General features: G+C 42.1%; 1 protein-coding gene across 3 annotated transcripts in view; it reads left to right on the top strand.

Annotated features, from left to right (window-relative positions):
* LOC128743914 (uncharacterized) overlaps nt 1–14,852 on the top strand; it is a 154,660-nt gene that overhangs the window by 77,403 nt on the left and 62,405 nt on the right. For all 3 annotated transcript variants that reach the window (XM_053840610.1, XM_053840609.1, XM_053840611.1), the window contains exon 4: nt 12,633–14,775. In XM_053840610.1, coding sequence (XP_053696585.1) covers nt 12,633–14,775 — 2,143 coding nt within the window. The remainder of the gene's footprint in view (nt 1–12,632; nt 14,776–14,852) is intronic.

The raw sequence follows: 14,852 nt of genomic DNA, 5'->3' as shown, positions 1-14,852 counted from the left end.
CAGCACACTCACATTCTTTACTATTGAGCACAATATTTTGACAGATTAGATTGCATCATCTATTTTGGAGCAAACAGCATCATAAATAATTTAAACTAATTTTTACCTTTTCTCTGGAAGTTTCAGATACTTTGAATAAACACTCTAATATAAGACGAATATATTACACCGTGTATAAACTGCCAGTTTTAAGGAGGTGGGAGGGGGGTAAATTGGCCACATGTTCTGCGGCCGCGGGTTCTCGAACGAAGTAATGGTTGCTTTTGTTAAATGATCAAATAGGTATGCCCGCTTAGGATACACCCCTTCATATATCTCCCCCTTGTTAACCCTAAAAACGCTACTGGCTATATAAAGGATGTCCATTGAATACGAACTCATTTTTAGTTATTTCAGACCTCCGGGTTATTTTCGTTCATACTTTTTGTATGATGCGTTGGTTTTGGCCGACCCCTTACCCCTAATAGTCCACTTAGTTAATGGACGGCCCCAAATGAACTACTTTATACTGATATTTATGTGTATTATTTATAAACATGCTAATGTTCACTGTTTAGGTTTTTAGCCTAACTTTACATTTTTGGCACAATGTCATCCCCTAGAAGGGGTGAGATTGTGCCAAAGTTCATGCACTTCCAGTAAAATTAGGTTTTATTGCAACTAAACTATCTCTTCGGTAGTTGTTAATTGAACAATTTAGTATATATTGACAGGTTTGAAATCAACTTGGTTCCTAAATTGTGTGTATACTGAGCTAAAGAACAAAAATATATGCTTTTTTGGCACAATCTCGCCCCGGATGATGGTACACTGATTGTTGACAAATTATTCGTACACCACGCCTCAAATAGGTCAACCAGCTGCTGCAATCTCAAACAGTCAAGTGTGGTTTTATTGGCAGGTATATCTTAACATCGTCCGCGTAAAACAGACGACATCCAGCAGGCAGCAGTATAGAGAACTCGTTGATGAATAGTGTGAAAAGCAAAAGGGTCCAAGTTGCTTCCTTGTGGAATCCCTGATAGATTACAAAACATTTCCGATTCTACCAGACCAATTTTGACGCATAAACTACGGTCAGTGAGGTAAGATCTCATCCATCTGATAAAAGCGACAGAAATTCCAAGTTTCTCCATGCGATTCAACAATATCGCGTGATCAACACGATCGAAGGCAGCGTTTAAGTCTGTGTATATAACATCCACTTGCGCATTTTCCTCCATGACGTTTAGGCAGAACGAGACAAACTGCGTTAGATTAGTGGCAACTGATCTTCTAGGGAAAAATCCAACTGATCAACGGATAAGTACTGCAAACTGCACATAAAAAGTGCGTCGAGGACTATGATTTCCAACACTTTCGAGCAGGCACAAAGTGATGTGATACCCCGATAGTTTTCCACGTTCCTCTTATCTCCTTTTTTGTGTACGGGAAACATGATGGATTTTTTCCATGATTCAGGAAATACATTCTGCCGGAGAGAAATTTCGAATAACAACGCCAGTGGGCGAACAATAGCTGCAGCACATTTCTTCAGAAAACAAGAAGGAATTCCGTCAGATCCAGCAGCGAACGAATATTTGAGCTTTTTGATCGCGGTTTCAACGAGTTGATCGTTTATATAGAATATATTCAAGTTGATCGCATCACATGGAGTATCTCTGATTGCAGAGGCAGTCTGCATTTCCGAAGCAACAGAAGTGTTAAAAGAATTCTTGAAGTGAGTGGCAACTACTACTTACTTAGGTGGCTTGCCGTCCTAAGACAAAGCCTGTTGAACAAAATTTCGCCATGTAACTCGGTTGAGGGCTACCGCTCTCCTATTCCTCGGACACCGAGTACTCTCCGCCAGATCTCGCTCCACCTGGTCTAACCATCTTGCTCGCTGCGCTCCTGGTCGTCTTGTTCCTACCGGATTTGAGGCGAACACCATCTTTGCAGGGTAGTTGTCCGGCATTCTTGCAACATGCCCTGCCCATCGCATCCGTCCAGCTTTAGCCACCTTCCTGATACTGGGTTCGCCATAGAGCTGTGCGAGTTCATGGTTCATCTTCCGCCTCCATACTCCGTTCTCCTGTACGCCGCCGAAGATCGTTCTTAGCACTCGTCGTTCGAAAACTCCGAGCACTCGCAGGTCCTCCTCGAGCATTGTCCATGTTTCATGCCCGTAGAGAACAACCGGTCTAATAAGCGTCTTGTACAGGGTGCACTTTGTACGGGGACTTAGTCTGCTCGACCGCAATTGCTTGTGGAGCCCATACATAGTAAGCACGACTTCCGCTGATAATACGCCTCCGAATCTCACGGCTGGTATCATTGTCCGCCGTTACCAGTGAGCCAAGGTAGACAAATTCATCGACTACCTCAAACTCGTCGTCGATCAATATACTACTGCCCAAGCGGTGTCGTTCGGCCTCGGTTCCGCTGGCCAGCATGTACTTTGTTTTAGACGTATTTACCTTTAACCCAATCTTTTCTGCTTCGCGCTTTAGTCTGATGTACTGTTCAGCCACCGCCACAGATGTTCTGCCGATAATATCCATGTCATCGGCAAAGCAGACGAATTGACTAGATTTGTTGAATATCGTGCCCCGCGTGTTGATATCCGCTCGGTTCATAACACCTTGTAGCGCTATGTTGAACAGCAGGCATGAAAGACCATCACCTTGACGAAGCCCTCTGTGTGATTCGAATGAACTTGACAATCCACCCGAAATCCGAACACAGCACTGCGTAACATCCATCGTAGATTTAATCAGTTTGATGAGCTTCCTGGGGAAGCTGTTCTCGTCCATGATTTTCCATAGCTCTTTCCGGTCGATGGTATCATATGCGGCTTTGAAGTCAACGAATAAATGATGCGTGGGAACTCTGTATTCTCGGCCCTTTTGGAGGATTTGCCGCAGAGTAAATATTTGATCCGTTGTAGACCGACCTTCGACGAAGCCGGCTTGATAAGTTCCCACAAATCTATTCGCAATTGGTGATAGACGGCGGAAAATGATTTGGGACAGCACTTTATAAGCGGCATTGAGAACGGTGATCGCTCGATAGTTCTCACAGTCCAACTTGTCGCCCTTTTTGTAGATCGGGCAGATAACCCCATCTTTCCACTCCTCCGGTAGCTGTTCGGTATCCCAAATTCTAACAATTAGTCGGTGCAGACAAACGGCCAGCTTTTCTGGTCCCATTTTAATAAGCTCCGCTCCGATGCCATCTTTTCCAGCTGACTTGTTGTTCTTTAGCTGCATGATGGTCTCCTTAACTTCGCCTATCGTTGGGGCTGGCACCTCTTCCCCGTTTGCTGTACCTTCGAAATCGCTTTCCCCGCCGCCATGGTTTTCCGCCTGGGCGCCATTCAGATGTTCGTCGAAGTGCTGCTTCCACCTATCGGTCACCTCACGATCGTCCGTCAGAATACTGCCAGTCTTATCCCGACACATTTCGGCTCGCGGCACAAAGCCTTTGCGGGATCCGTTCAGTTTCTGGTAGAACTTCCGTGTTTCCTGAAAACGATGCAGCCGCTCCAACTCTGCATATTCCTGCTCTTCCAGGTTGCGCTTTTTCTCCCGAAAGATTTGGTTTCGCTGCATCTTCTTCTGTTTGTGTCTTTCCACGTTCTGACGTGTGGCACTGCGCATCTTGGCCGCCCGCGCAGCGTTCTCCTCATCCATCACCCTCCTACATTCATCGTCAAACCAATCGTTCCGCTGATTCCGGGCCACATGCCCGATGGAGCTCTCCGCTACACTGCTGATGGCTGTTTTGATAGTGTTCCAACAGTCCTCCAGAGGGGCTTCGTCCAGCTCGTCCTCTTCCGGCAGCGCAGCTTCGAGTTAATGCGCGTAGTTTGCGGCGACGTCTGGCTGCTTCAGCCGCGCGAGATCTAACCGAGGCTGGCGTCGGTACCGAATGTTGTTCACAACGGAGAGTCTTGGGCGCATCTTAACCATCACTAGGTAGTGGTCCAAGTCAACGTTAGCGCTTCGATAGGATCTGACGTCGATAATGTCTGAGAAGTGCCGACTGTCGATCAAAACGTGGTCGATCTGTGATTCTGTCTGATTTGGTGACCTCCAGGTGTACTTATGGTGGATTCTGTGCTGAAAAAAGGTACTACGTACGGCCATATTCTTGGAGGCGGCAAAGTCGATAAGTCTTAGGCTCATTTCATTGGTCCGTGGGTGTGCACTGAACCTTCCAATCACCGGTTTGTATTCCTCCTCCTGGCCGACTTGAGCATTGAAATCCCCAATGACGATCTTGATATCATGTTTTGGGCAGCGGTCGTATTCACTCTCCAACTGCGCGCAGAATTCATCCTTGTCGTCATCGGTACTTCTGAGGTGAGGGCTGTGCACGTTGATGATGCTTATGTTGAAGAATCGGCCCTTGATTCTCAACCTGCACATTCGAGGATTGATTGGCCCCCACCCAATCACCCGTTTCCGCATCTCGCCCATCACTATGAAAGCTGTACCCAGCTCGTGTGTGTTGCCGCAGCTCTGGTAGATGGTATGTCCATCTCTGAACGTACGTACCGTTGAGCTCTTCCAGCACACCTCCTGCAGCGCTACGACGTCGAACTTGCGGCTCTTCAATACGTCGGAGAGCACTCGAGTGCTCCCTTGGAAGTTGAGAGATCGGCAGTTCCACGTCCCGAGTTTCCAATCCATAGTCCTTTTTCGTCGCGTGGGTCTATTCCGATTGTTCCAGTAAGAATATATTTGTTCTTCGTTCCATGCTTTAGTATTTTTGGTGGTGACGGCTTGCAAAGCCTGCTACACCAACCCCCTGTTTCGCCGGAGGGCCAACGAAGCTCGAAAGAACCCTCCTTTCCTGTCAGCATACGACCTTGGCTTCCACCGGGGTTGGTTACCCGATCTCCACCAAAGTTGCTCGTATCCCGGCTGGTACCACGAGGCGGTAGGAATAGGAGTTGCTGAATAAGAGGCTATGAACCACTGTAGGGTCTATTTTATGCCTACACATGCACAAGGCACCGACGGTACGCATTATTCAGCCGTTTACCAGCAGAAGTGAGTGGCAAAGAGCTCGCATTTTTCCACGGTAGTGTTTGCACAGACGGTATCCAGAAACATGTTTACAGGCAGTCCTACCTCGTTTTCTTGTAATTCACGAACGACCAGAATGATCTAGGATTCCTGCGCAAGTTGGACTGCATTCGTAAAGTGTACCTTTTGTACAAGAGTAGATTATAAGCTCGGTAATTGTTGCTGGCTATGTTAAACTGTCGCTTAGAGAATGAACATCGGAGTTTACTGTATTTTCGTAGAGCGGAAGATCTAAGGTGCTTCAGAAATCGCAAATGAGCATCGCCCCACGCTGGTTTACGAGGTGGTTTACGAGTGGGAACTAGCGCTGTCGGTATTGGGCGCTTTTGGTGAAAACCGGTATTTCGGTATTGGTGTAGAAAATACCGGTAATACTGGTAAAATACCGGTATTGGCAGATTATTCGAAATCAAAAGAAATTTCGATGTTTTTCAGTAAATCTTTTTATTTTGAAACTTTAGTTTCAGTATTGTTGCTTAGCAAAGTAGAATTTAAGCAGATATTATACTCTTGGCGATTTAATTCCCTTACTAAAACGAATTTTATTGCCAACACTTCCAACAATTGAAAAAACTTCCGGTTTCATCGATGTCTGGCGAATGGTTCTAAGCGCATCAGGAATTTTCCTTTCATTTCTTGAAATTTGTAGTCGGGAAACCCGCCTTTAATTATTTACAAAATATCTGGTATTGTAGCTTCCAGCATAATTAATGCCCCGGTCTCGTACAGCCTCTCAACAATTTTTTCTCCATCCCCAAACCTAAAGTCCTGCATAACGTCATCCCCAACATCATCGTTCACAAATATTTTCTCTTCTCTGTTATCAATTCCACTATACGAAGATAGTGGGATGCAGATTTCATCTCCTTTTTTAACCCTTTATAAGGCAGTGCCAACTATATTGCCACCAACAAAAATTTTTTATTTTGCTTCTATAATTATATTGATGTCATTATAGACGCAAAACAAATATTTTTCGTTGGTGGCAATATAATTGTCACGGCCTTATAAAGGGTTAATCAATGTATCACTCGAAAGACTTGAAAAATATTCCAAATTCTTTCCGGGCAGATCCTTTGATGGCAAGAATGCTCAGAGCTCAAAGATTCCCGTATTCTAATCAGAGCCCGGCATCGTCGAAACAAATACATGAAGCGACTTGTATCATTTATTGAGCACAACGTTTCAAGCAAGCTTCAGCTGAAGCTACTGACTGTGTCAAATGACGGCGATTGACAGTCAGGCACGATTTGTCGATGTTGAGTAGATTAATTATAATATGCGTTATATTGTAGGAAATGTTACTCAAAATCAATTCAATTGCATTCAAAGTCTAGACTGGCCTTTTTCTGAATATCTGATAGAGAAATACAAATGAAACTTTAAACCCGGTCATCATGATCAAGTGAAAATCGTTTCAATGACGCTGATTGAAGCCAGTTTTGAAACGAAGCGGCGCTGCTTTGAATAACAATTTACTATTGTAAGTGACGTTTCTGGGCCCTGATCTTGTTTCCTAAATTCATCATTTGAGAGCGTTGAATAATTTGGTGGCTTTTGAATATCAAGTTGTTCAAAAATAAATTGAAACACGACGTCTGGCTCATGCAATGAAAAATGTTTACAGCAAAGTTACTCTACTGTGCCTTAAACGGGTTCAAGAGCTATTTCAATTATTTGACCCACAATTTCACTATCTTCATTGTTAGTAGTCGAAGAATCTCGTTGGCATTAACACCAAGTTGTTTTTCTAAGAGTTTTATAATATTTCATCAAATTTAGCTCTTATTCGAATAAGAAGTTGTAAAAAACAAGCAGATTAGAAAATACCGGAAATACCGGTTTTTGCCTGTTCAAAACCGGTATTTCGGTATCCAAAAATTGGCCGGTATTACCGGTTTCGATACTACCGGTTAGACAGCCCTAGTGGGAACACAATCGGAGATCAGGTGTTTCATGGTTTCGGTGAAGTGACCGAACAGCCTTGTTCGCAAAATTCGCAAAACGGTCGAGGCAACACCAATCGACTCGACTGATTACTTCGGCTAAGGCAGAAAAATTTGCTTTTCGAAAGTCCAAGTCACTTGCGTCGACAATATCTTCAAATTCAAAGAAGACTGGTCCACTATCACTTCAACAGCAGAATGATCAGCGTCAAGTGGAACTACCTATAAACCATACAGAGCAGTAAACATTGAACGCATTTTTCTCGAAATCAGAGTTTTGTCACTTGGTTCGGTCTGACTTAACTCCAACCGATTAATAGATGAATGTTTCTGGGGCTCATCCCTATTTATCACAGCTGTCACAAATATCTGCAAAATGCCGGTTTGATTGAGTTAGCCGGGGGCTTAGGGTTAGTAAGGAGATATAAGCGGGATACCAGACCCGGTTTGGATGCCGAAGGAGCATTCTACAACGATTACGGGCAATTATGACCGCGTCACTCAAGTGCTCGTATAAGAATGAATATAAAAGGAAGAGTATAGTTGTATGTGCGCATTCGATAGAAGCAGTGCTGCCAGAAGATTGAAGGAGGTGCCGATGTACGTTGCATATTTTAACACTCCTCCTCAACGTCATACGGCTGAACTAATTTGATGACAAACCTAAAGCGTCACTGTGCTGCATCAGTTTTGAAACACCGAGTGGTTTCGTAAATAAATCAGCTGTGTTTCGCTCCGATGGACAAAATTGCAGTTTCACTTCACCACGGTCACAAACGTCTTTCACGTAGAATTGGCGCGTCTCGATGTGTTTCGACCTCTTTGATGTTCGGCCAGCATTCACAAAAGCAATGCATCCCTGGTTATCTTCATTGATAATCGTAGCATCGACTTGTCGTTCGCCGAGATCTTGTAAAAGCATTCTAAGCCATATTGCTTCTTGACAAGCTTCACTAAGTGCAATATATTCCGCTTCCATCGATGACAGTGAAACGCACGTCTGCTTACGGCTACACCAAGAAACCGCTGTATCACCATAGATAAAAACATATCCGCTGGTCGACTTGCGTGTTGCTGAATCACCGGCCCAATCAGAATCAGCAAAACCCTGTACACAAGGATTCTTTCCATTGCACATCAATTTCAAATCACAAGTTGTGTACAAATATTTGAGAACTCTCTTTGCTGCTGACCAGTCGGCTTGCGTCGGAGAACTCACCTTTTGTCCCAAAATTGACATACTTGCGGCTATGTCTGGACGACTGTTCACGGAAATGTAAAGGAGGGCACCCACAAGGCTTCTATAGTCGTTATCATTTTCGAGAGGTTGACTATCCCCTGCATCCTTTGCGTAACCTGGATCAATAGGCGTTTTTACCGGCTTCGAATCTATGAGATTATATTTTTCCGTGAGACGTTCGATATAACCCTTCAGACTTATCGAATATTTTCCATTTTTGGATTCAATGTCCATCCCTAGAAAACTTCGCAGATCACCAAGTTCTGTTATATCAAAACATTTCTTCAACTCGTTATTAACTTCAGCAAAGTGTTCACCATCCTCATAGGCGACAAGGATATCATCAACGTATATCAAGATATAAATCCGCTTCCCATCGATTATCTTACTATACAGACAGGGGTCTGCAGTTCCTCGTTGAAAACCTATTTGCCCCAAAACATTATCAATACACTTGTTCCAACAACGAGCAGACTGTTTTAAACCATACACGCTCTTCTGTAACCGATAAACCAATTTCTCCTTGCCTGCGAGAACAAAACCAGGAGGCTGACGCATATAGATTTCTTCCTCCAGGCTTCCATATAAGTATGCCGTCTTAACATCCAGATGTTTAAGTGACATGTTACGATAGCTGGCTACGGTAAGAAGCATACGAAGTGTCGATTGTTTGGCAACAGGTGCCAAAATCTCGTCATAATCGAACCCGTAACGTTGACTAAAACCTTGGGCCACTAATCTAGCCTTGTATTTACCAACTTCGCCCGATGAATTTCGTTTAAGTTTAAAAACCCATCTGCAACCAATTAGCTTTTTATTCACTGGTGGCTCAACTAATTCCCAAGTTTTATTCAAATGATGCGACGTAATTTCACTTTCCATAGCTTCCATCCAGGACTTGCTGTCTGATCTGGACACAGCATCTTCGAAATTTATCGGTTCCACATCTGTAGATTTCGCGATCCTGGTTTCGTGACAAAATCTCTTCGGTGGTACGCGTATGTTGCTCCGTGAAGATCGCCGTGGAAATCCAATAAAAAGCTCCTCCTCGCTCAATGTACTATCCTGTGAAAAATTCAGATTCTCTGTTAGATTCATACCAGCAGTTGGAGTTTCCTGTTGAACTTCCTCCGGTTCCTGATTCGTGTGCACATCGCTCAAATCAACTTCCACTTGCAAGGGATCCAATAGCCTCTCAGTAATATGGTTATTGACTACATCAGCATCACAAAACTTAGCATCACGACTGACAATAATTGTATCTTTACTTTTATCCAAAAAACGAAATCCTTTACGATTTTCATCGTAACCAACAAACGTCATACTCACGGCTTTGACGTCACACTTCTGTCGTTTTTCTTTGGGTACGTATACTAATGCTTCGCAGCCAAATACATGAAAATGTTTATAGTTAGGTAACTTACCCGTCCACAATTCGTGTGGTGTTCTAGAAACAGCTGCGGTTGGAAGACGGTTTTGCAAAAAAATTGCAGTCATAACGGCCTCGCCCCAGTATTTTTTATTCATTTTTGCTTCCGCTAGCAGACATCGCATCATTTCAGTCAAACTTCGATTTTTCCTCTCTGCAACCCCGTTTTGCTGAGGACTATAAGGAACTGTCTGCTGAAGAATAATTCCTTTTTGCTTGAAAAAATTCTGTAGAGAATGACTCGAATATTCGCCACCGTTATCCGCTCGAATTATTTTTGGATGCTTTCCGAACTGGTTCTGTACCAGATGTACATATTCTTTAATTTTATCCTCTGCTTCACTTTTATATTTTAGCAAATATACTATGGTATATCGAGAAAAATCACCAATCATTGTCATAATAAACCGATTTCCTCTTGGCGTCGGCGTCTCTAGCGGACCGCAGAGATCGGTATGCACCAAGTCCAGAACAGAATCCGTTTTTGTCTCAGATGCATGGAATGGTGCGCTGCTCATTTTTCCTTCGCGGCAGATTTTGCATACCGATCGAATTCCACAGTCAATCAGATTCAAACTTAATCCTAACTCGTTTCGTACAATCTGCTCGATGGCACCAGGTTCGCGATGACCTAATTTTCGATGCCACATATGTTGACAGTTTTTTTGATGTTGAACTGCAACCAGCAACGCCTTTGTGTACTCCTTCAGCTGGTACAAACTAGCTTTGCGTTCGCCTACCGCTATAACGACTTCATCCTTAATCACTTTACATCCATGTTTTTCGAAAATTACTATGCATCCTTCGTCAGTCATTTTACTAACCGAAAGTAAATTACCGCTTAGAGATGGTACGCGCAAAATTTCCTTTACCAAAACTTCCCGAGAGTTTCCCTCTCCATCAACAGCAGTCAATCGAACATTACCGGATCCACTCGACAAAATCTTGCTTCCATCAGCCAGTGTGATTGATATACCTGTACCCGCTTTGAAATCCGAAACGTCTTTTGCCATGTGTGACGTGGCTCCCGAATCTAAAAACCATTTCACACCGCCACTTCCAGATGCGTCTCCACTAGCAAAACAAAATTCTTCTTCTTGCTGTTTCGTTATCTTCGCATTTTGTTCATTACGCTCGTTTTTCTTTCGGTCCTCGACTAATTTGCGGCAATCTCGGCGAAAATGTCCCTCGATTTTGCAATAATGGCATGTTTTTTTCGAGTCTCGCCATCCAAACGGCTTTCCAACATCCGTTTTCAACGCTTTATTTTGATGAACCGAATTTTCATTCCTTCGTCTCCATTCATCCAGAAGTTTTCCTTTAACGTATTCTAAGTCGAGTTCTTCATCTCTCCTGCTTTCTAAAGCGACGACCAAGACACCATAAGACTGTGGTAAACTAGAAAGTAAGATGGCTACCATCCAAAAACCACTTAACGTATCACCCATCGCCTCCAAGCGCTGCGACAATTCCATAACGCTGGCGATATGGTTCGCCATATTTCCATCTTCTTCAAGTTGTAAGCGGAGCAGCTGCTTTAACACGTGAATTTTATTTATTAGCGAGGACCGATGGTGAAATCTTTTTAAAGCCTCCCACATATCTTTCGCACTTTCAGCCTTCATCACATGCGTTAGTTGATTATTTTCCAAAGCAAGTCCAATAACTGCACGCGCTTTTCCATCTTTCACCAACCAAGCAGGATCCGGCTTCTCCGGCTTATTACAAGAAACCATTTCAAATAGTTCCTCCTTGATGAGAAGCAGCTCCATACGAAAACGCCACGTAGCACAGTTTGCGTCACCTAACTTTTCCACTACGAATTTTGCGTCTGCCATGATTTTTACAGGCACTTAACACAGTTTTATTACTACAGTTCTATTATTCGCGCTGTGGATTTCGTTTCTGGGCCCATAACCTGTTATGGGTAATAACGAAATTAAACACGGAATATCTATCGAAAGTAATTTTATTATGACCGCGTCACTCAAGTGCTCGTATAAGAATGAATATAAAAGGAAGAGTATAGTTGTATGTGCGCATTCGATAAAAGCAGTGCTGCCAGAAGATTGAAGGAGGTGCCGATGTACGTTGCATATTTTAACACTGCCGACTACCGCAAACGTTCAGGTCGTGCTGCGCTCACTTTACTTTGTAGACCTATCTTGGAACAGTACATAAATGCTGGGGGGATGTAAGATGGAATTTGCCCTAATAAGTTGATAACCACTAACGAACGGTCCTAAATTCGTCTTTCTATTGGTTCGTTTGTAGTTTTTTGTGTTGGAAAATTGTTGAGGAACGGTGTCAGGCGGGGCTGCCGAATCCTCGACTTCTTCACTATACTACATTTTACAATTCAAGTAGTACCAAAGGTCCAGGGCAAAGCACATTTACAAATTCGATCTATCATTTTTCTTATCATCATCATCGTCATCATCATCATTATATTTAAAATATGGCATTTCGGCTTTTGGCCTCCGCCTGTGGGAATAGACATTTCGGCTATGCTTGGGACTCTGCCTGTGTTTTAGTGGGCGACATTGCCTGTCTCGTTAGGTAGAACTGATGTTTGAGGTCTCCCTGACACTTTGCTGACATCACAAAAGAGCCCGGCGCAGAGTTGCTATGCTATGATATGCTATTAAGCGACCAGCTGTATAACCCAAAAAAACGAAAGAAAGGTTTGCAAAGTATAGAATCAGAAGTTACACAATGAGACTGTTATCTGTTATGCTACTCCCAAGCCCCATTCAATTGGTTCTTTATGCAATCTTATTGGTTCTTCCGATAATCACGGAGTGCAACTATGGGCAGTTTACCTTAGCCTAAGATAATTGATATTGCAATTGCCCTGCATTCTTCACCAACATAGTTTGTTTCAATTTTTCATCGCAAAATGAAAACGACAAAAGATTAATAATTAATTTTTTTAAACACAGGTTATCCAGATTTCAAGCACAGCAACGACATTTTCCATGCAGATATGGAAGAAACTACCGTGCAGTCTAAACAAGAGCCAGTGGCTTCTCGTGGAGTTTTTCCAGTTTCCACGAATGCTAGTTCTTTGGTAGAAACTGACATTTCAAACATATCATACATGCCTATGACAAAAGAGGAAAAACTCAAAAATTTAAATCTATTATCTAGTAAAACCAACGATGCATCAGAAAGAGGGTATTCAAGAAAGATAAGTAAATCAGATGTTCACAAACGACGATTCGAGGAATCTCCGCCAGAAGTTACTAGTAAAAAGATAGCACAACAGACGGAGTTATCAAATAAAGATTATATGTTAGCTAAACTGAAAACTTTTCCAAAGGATAACCGGAAATTGGAAGAAAATTTTCCAAAAATTGAGGATGGTGATGTTTTCGTTGAGACTAAGGAATTATCACCATATTATACCAACGACTCATGTTCAACACACACGTTCAACATGTTTGTACAATCTCAAAGTACTCCATTAACATTAAAATGCAGGGGTACTGAAATATCTTTATCGCGACAACATTTAGTGCAGCACGATGGCAACATATATGCGAGTGAAATAATCGCACATTCGACCGATAACAGTAAACACGGTGAACTAAAAGATCCAATAATCACTGAATCGACTAGCACAAATGATCCAAAACAGCTGTCAACAATAATTGAGCGAACAGAGACTAGTGCATCCTCCAAATTATCTGTTTCTTATCCAGCCGATTCCAACTATAAGGCAATTCTATCGGTGCCGGAACTGCCATCTCGAAATACTGATACTGCAATGAACAAAGCCATGGGACCAATGATAGAATCAAATGATCCATTTTCTGTACAACATTTAATTGAGTTTTCAATGTGTACTCGTGAAACTGAGTATAAAAACGATGAGTTTGATAAAACGCTAGGAGTGTGCGAGCCTCTCATAATAAATGCTTTTACAATTCATAATGATAGTTCCGAATTGTTGGACAACACATGCCTTGTTTTGAAAACAGCCCAGAAGACTTTGGAATCAAACAAAAGAAATGATAATTATGATGAGGATGTTATCAGAAAAAACTTTGTCCGCCAAGAAAGAGACGAAAATCGTGAATGTCCAATAAATCAACTGACGTGCAAAATTATCACAGAAAACACCAATAACCTTCCATTGTCGATAGGAGAAATCAGCAAATTGGTTAAATCTCGTTTACATTTTAAAAATGAAGAATCACTAAATGATATACTGAGTGAGACACCGATCTCGAAAACAGCAAGCATATTCATTGAAGGGAGCACTCCAAATATTGATTGTCTAGATACTAAGTATAGTTCTTTTTTCGACTTTCCCGATGCCATGTGTCGTCAAAAAACAAGTAATTCAAATCCACCTGAAACATTGATGACCGTGCCAGCTACCAACAGTAACTCCAGATCTAGCCCCACAAACATAAAAAATATGATGGGGACTATTAATACAATCGATCTGCATTCGTCTAATAAGTGGTGTTTAATAGAGGATATGAATACAGAGGTATTCTCACTAAACATGGATAACATAAAAAATTCAACTCTGCTGGAAGCTTCCAGAACAATTAATTTAAAGTTGAATGACATTTTACCACAAGATATACATGAAGAAGAAATCGCTCAAATTACACTGAATGACAAAGAACATGACGAAAACTCTGAAATTTCTCCCGTATCTATTTTTGATACTAGTATAACTGTTGAGCCTCCCATTGAACAATATTTGGGTAAAAGTATATATTTTAGAAAGAAACCACTATCCGTGGAGGAGAAACAGGAGTGGGACGAAATTGATGAACACTTTAATCCAGAAAATAATGAATACATGAAGAAAGATGTAGATCTTGATGGGACAATGCAGTTTATTTACCAGCAAATTCAAGGAGTAGAGGTCGATCCATTTGATTCCAAATTAAAGGAAGCGTTTCTAGAAAAGATAAATTTTATGACTTATATTGAAGAGCTACCTACATGCTCATTAGTCAACAAAATTCAACCGTTATCCAAGGGAATGACAGAAAATGTCAACGGCACCAAGATTTCAGTAATTAAAAAAATTGGTGAAGGATCTTTTGGAACAATCTACTGGTATGCTTTATTTTTGACTGAAATTTTTGAGAGTCTTAGCAGATTACGAAATCTGAATTTAAATAAAAAAGAAAGCT

Source organism: Sabethes cyaneus, chromosome 3 (assembly GCF_943734655.1).
Source record: "Sabethes cyaneus chromosome 3, idSabCyanKW18_F2, whole genome shotgun sequence".
NCBI classification, from domain to species: Eukaryota; Metazoa; Arthropoda; class Insecta; order Diptera; family Culicidae; genus Sabethes; species Sabethes cyaneus.
This window is presented reverse-complemented; position numbering and strand designations above follow the sequence as displayed.